Source organism: Panulirus ornatus, chromosome 18, assembly GCF_036320965.1.
Source record: "Panulirus ornatus isolate Po-2019 chromosome 18, ASM3632096v1, whole genome shotgun sequence".
In the NCBI taxonomy this organism is placed as follows: domain Eukaryota; kingdom Metazoa; phylum Arthropoda; class Malacostraca; order Decapoda; family Palinuridae; genus Panulirus; species Panulirus ornatus.
Window position 1 is genome coordinate 24,897,660 of NC_092241.1, and position 5,872 is coordinate 24,903,531.

The following is a 5,872-nucleotide window of genomic DNA, read 5'->3' on the forward strand; positions in this document are numbered from 1 at the left end:
GAAGAAAGTTAAGAGTAAATGTGAATAAGAGCAAGGTTATTAGGTACAGTATATATATATGTTCATATATATATATATATATATATATATATATATATATATATATATATATATATATATATATATATATATATATATATATATATGAACATATATATATATATATATATATATATATATATATATATATATATATATATATATATATATATGACGTCCACACCCTCATTTACTGCCGTCATTCTCCGTCTTCTCATCATCCAAGGAGTGTCGTTGGCCATCAGGATCACCAGGTTGGAGGTACCTGCGTCCCTGGCAGTAGGCGAGGGCGGGTGGCTGGTGTGTGAGTGGGCGGACGAAGGGGACCACGTCTACTCGCTCAAATGGTACTTCGGCATATACGAGTTCTACCGCTGGACGCCCCTCGAGACACCCTCGGTCAGGATTTTCCCGGTACCTTACTTCGATGTGGACCCCCAGCAGTCGCACCGCGGACGCGTCCTTATACACAACTTGACGGAGGCGGCCGGGGGCAACTACCGATGCGAGGTGTCTGGGGAAGCCCCTGTGTTCAAAACCTCCTCAGACAGTGCCCTCTTGATTGTCGTAGATTTGCCAGACGAGCAGCCAAGGATTATCGAAGATGGAGTTGGACCCTACAGGCTTCAGCAGCTGATCACCGTCAACTGTACGTCCCACGGCGCTAGGCCTGCCCCAAACCTCACCTTCTACATCAACGACGAGTCTGTTGACCCTACTTGGGACAGTCGGGAGCTGGTGTTTGTGAACGAGACGTCGGGGTTGGAGACGGCCGTGAAGAGCCTGCAGTTTCCCCTGCGGCTGACCATGGTGCAGCTGGACGGTCTGCAAGTGAAGTGTGTGGCGTCCATCCCCGAAATGTACTGGCTGAGCAGCGAGACGACCCTCTCTGTTGAGTTACCCCACAACTATAGCCACCTGTTCGGCTCACAGGGGTCTGTGTCGTACAGCAGCAGTCAGAAGACAGCAACCCACACGCCTCTTCTTTCTACTCTAGTCTTTCTCGCCAGCCGCCTCCTGTGGTAGCTGGTTGCATTCTCTGAACTCCCTTCCTATGTTTTATTCACTCTTGCTAAGTTTATCACTCGTCCTTATAATCTCTCATAATCCTTTTTTTATTAGCAATAGTCTTTTTTTTTCGTTACACTCCACTTTCTTGGGATTTAGTTTTTTCTTATCTAGGTCTTTTCCTTTTTCTTATGTTTTACTAATTCTAATTTTGTCACTGATCCTTATAATCCCTTATAACCCTTTCTTTATCAGCGAAATGTATTTCAATTTCACTCTCCTTCCTCTGGATATGTGTATGTATATATATATATATATATATATATATATATATATATATATATATATATATATATATATATATATATATATATATATGTATTATCCCTGGGGATAGGGGAGAAAGAATACTTCCCACGTATTCCCTGCGTGTCGTAGAAGGCGACTAAAAGGGGAGGGAGCGGGGGGCTGGAAATCCTCCCCTCTCATTTTTTTTTGATTTTCCAAAAGAAGGAACAGAGAACGAGGCCAGGTGAGGATATTCCCTCAGAGGCCCAGTCCTCTGTTCTTAACGCTACCTTGCTAACGCGGGAAATGGCGAATAGTATGAAAAAGAAGAAAAAGATATATATATATATATATATATATATATATATATATATATATATATATATATATATATATATGAACATATATATATATATATATATATATATATATATATATATATATATATATATATATATATATATATATATATATATTTTTTTTTTCTTTTCTTTTAAACTATTCGCCATTTCCCGCGTTAGCGAGGTAGCATTAAGAACAGAGGACTGGGCCTTTGAGGGAATACCCTCACCTGGCCCAATTCTCTGTTCCTTCTTTTGGAAAATTAAAAAAAAAAAAAAAAAAAACGAGAGGGGAGGATTTCCAGCCCCCCGCTCCCTCCCCTTTTAGTCGCCTTCTACGACACGCAGGGAATACGTGGGAAGTATTCTTAATCCCCTATCCCCAGGGATATATATATATATATATATATATATATATATATATATATATATATATATATATATATATATATATATATATATATATATATGAACATATATATATATATATATATATATATATATATATATATATATATATATATATATATATATATATATATATATACATTTTTTCTTTTTTTTATTTATTTTGCTTTGTCGCTGTCTCCCGCGCCAGCGACATAGCGCGAGGAAACAGACGAAAGAATGGCCCAACCCGCCCACATACACGTGTATATACATACACGTCCACACACGGAATGATACATAACTATACATCTCAATGTACACTTATATACACACACACAGACATATACATATATACACATGTACATAATTCATACTATCTGACTTTATTTGTTCCCATCGCCACCTTGTTACACATGGAATAACAACCCCCTCCCCCCTCATGTGTGCGATGCAGCGCTAGGAAAAGACACCAAAGGCCACATTCGTTCACACTCAGTCTCTAGCTGTCATGTAATAATGCACCGAAACCACACCTCCCTTTCCACATCCAGGCCCCACAGAACTTTCCATGGTTTACCCCAGACGCTTCACATGCCCTGGTTCAATCCATTGACAGCACGTCGACCCCGGTATACCACATCATTCCAATTCACTCTATTCCTTGCACGCCTTTCACCCTCCTGCATGTTCAGGCCCCGATCACTCAAAATCTTTTTCACTCCATCTTTCCACCTCCAATTTGGTCTCCCACTTCTCCTCGTTCCCTCCACCTCTGATACATATATCCTCTTGGTCAATCTTTCCTCATTCATTTTCTCCATGTGACCAAACCATTTCAAAACACCCTCTTCTGCTCTCTCAACCACACTCTTTTAATTTCCACACATCTCTCTTATCCTTACATTACTTACTCGATCAAACCACCTCACACCACATATTGTCCTCAAACATCTCATTTACAGCATATCCACCCTCCTGCGCACAACTCTATCCATAGCCCACGCCTCGCAACCATACAAAATTGTTGGAACAACTATTCCTTCAAACATACCCATTTTTGCTTTCCGAGATAATGTTCTCGACTTCCAAACATTCTTCAAGGCTCCCAGAATTTTCGCCCCCTCCCCCACCCTATGATTCACTTCCACTCCCACGGTTCCATCCGCTGCCAGATCCACTCCCAGATATCTAAAATATTTTACTTCATCAAGTTTTTCTCCATTCAAACTTACCTCCCAATTGACTTGACCCTCAACCCTCCTGTACCTAATAACCTTGCTCTTATTCACACTTACTCTTAACTTTCTTCTTTCACACACTTTACCAAACTCAGTCACCAGCTTCTGCAGTTTCTTACATGAATCAGCCACCAGCGCTGTATCATCAGCGAACAACAACTGACTCACTTCCCAAGCTCTCTCATCCACAACAGACTGCATACTTGCCCCTCTTTCCAAAACTCTTGCATTCACCTCCCTAACAACCCCATCCATAAACAAATTAAACAACCATCGAGACACACCCCTGCCGCAAACCTACATTCACTGAGAACCAATCACTCTCCTCTCTTCCTACACGTACAAATGCCGTACATCCTTGATAAAAACTATTCACTGCTTCTAACATCTTGCCTCCCACACCATATATTATTAAAACCTTCCACAGAGCATCTCTATTAACTCCATCATATGCCTTCTCCAGATCCATAAATGCTACATACAAATCCATTTGTTTTTCTAAGTATTTCTCACATACATTCTTCAAAGCAAATACCTGATCCACACATCCTCTACCACTTTTGAAACCACACTGCTCTTCCCCAATCTGATGCTTTGTACATGCCTTCACCCCCTCAATCAATACCCTCCCATATAATTTCCCAGGAATATACATATATATATATTTCATACTATTCGTCATTTCCCGCATTAGCGAGGTAGCGTTAAGAACGGAGAACTTGGCCTTTGAGGGAATACCCTCACCTGGCCCAATTCTCTGTTCCTTCTTTTGGAAAATTAAAAAAAACGAGAGGGGAGGATTTCCAGCCACCCACTCCCTCCCCTTTTAGTCGCCTTCTACGACACGCAGGGTATACGTGGGAAGTATTCTTTCTCCCCTATCCCCAAGGATAATATATATATTCCTATGAGTCCACGGGGAAAATGAAACACGAAAAGTTCCCAAGTGCACTTTCGTGTAATAATCACATTATCAGGGGAGACACAAGAGAGGAATATAACAGTCAGTTGATATACATCGAAGAGACGAAGCTAGGACGCCATTTGGTAAACATGTGATTGTCCAAAACATACAACGAGCTTTCATAAACTTATCATTTTACAAATCTTATCAACAATAAAGTTATCTAATTTGTACAGACCATCGCTAATATTAAGATTATAATTCTTTGTGTATTTGATAATAGAAGATTCAATGATATTTCTCTTGGTAATAGAGTTAGAGTTAACAACTGAGATGGCGTTACTCCAGTCAAAACAATGATCATAGTTTTTAACATGATTAAACAAGGCATTTGATTCTTGTCCCGTTCTTGTACTATATTTATGTTGCTTAAGTCTAACAGAAAGATCCTTACCAGTCTGACCAACATAGAATTTATCACATATATATATAAATATATATATATATATATATATATATATATATATATTTTTTTTTTTTTTTTTTTTTTAACTATTCGCCATTTCCCGCCCATACACGTATATATACACACATACTCATACACAGACATATATATAAATACAAATTTATTTATATATATATATATATATATATATATATATATATATATATATATATATATATATATATATATATATATATATATATATATATATATATATTGTAAACGCTCATACACTTATATATACATACATACTCATACACAGACATATAAATAAATACACATTTATATACATTTTCATACTTGCTTGCCCTCAATCAATTCCCGAAGCTACCTCACCCCAAAGGAAACCGCATCGTTGTCCCATCTTCAGCCAGGTAGCGCTAGGGAAAACATACAAAAATGGCCACAAATAGGTGTTGCTGCTGCCTCTACAGGTACCGCTTAAATTCTACTGAATTTCAGCAGAAGCATTCGTATACGTTAGTGTTAATGCTCCATAATGTTACGATGAGAAAACGTCGTCAACTCGATCTGCTGAAGTTTTTTAAAAATGTTTCACGAGCTCTGTCTTTGTTTTACAGGAACTCCTGTAGGAGCAACGTTGTCTTGAAGATACTGGAAGTTATTAATTGTGTCGTATGGCTTCCTTATTTCAATACAATAGTCTTGTATTAACTTTTGTAGGCACCGCTGTCACATTGCTTTTTAACGATAAGATTTCATCATCTGTGAAAATCATGAAAGAAATAATTTATCAATCTTGTATTGTTTGATCTTGGTAGCTAACTCCATTTCAGAATTATACATTATTCTCCTGTCATCGGCTGGAAGTCAGCCACTCCCCATCTATACCTAGAGTTGCGTTTTACTCCTCCTCCGTGTTCCATATAATTAGGTTCACTTCAGACATGACTTCCAAAAGTTAACCTAAGTAATCAACCTTCACTTGTGGTAATGAAATCTGGCTTCTTTGGACTTTATAACTCAGGGTCTCTGGAGTTGAGTAAGGTGCCAGAGGGAAATTAATTTACGATTAATGTCCTGAACGAGTTGGGGTTCATATTACCTCAAGTGACGAAGGACTCTCTCACTTCACCCAAGTCCTCTGAGGCAAGACTTCTCTTTCATTCCCGTTAGTTGACTGGTCCTAATGAAGGTT

The 5,872-nt window shown here is 38.5% G+C and overlaps 1 protein-coding gene across 1 annotated transcript; it reads left to right on the forward strand.

Annotated features, from left to right (window-relative positions):
• The first annotated feature begins 210 nt into the window (after window positions 1-210).
• Window positions 211-1,306, forward strand: LOC139754891 (uncharacterized). The gene has a single exon (XM_071672717.1). The coding sequence runs from the start codon at window positions 211-213 to the stop codon at window positions 1,063-1,065; it is 855 nt and encodes a 284-aa protein (XP_071528818.1). The 3' UTR covers window positions 1,066-1,306.
• The last annotated feature ends 4,566 nt before the right edge of the window (window positions 1,307-5,872 follow it).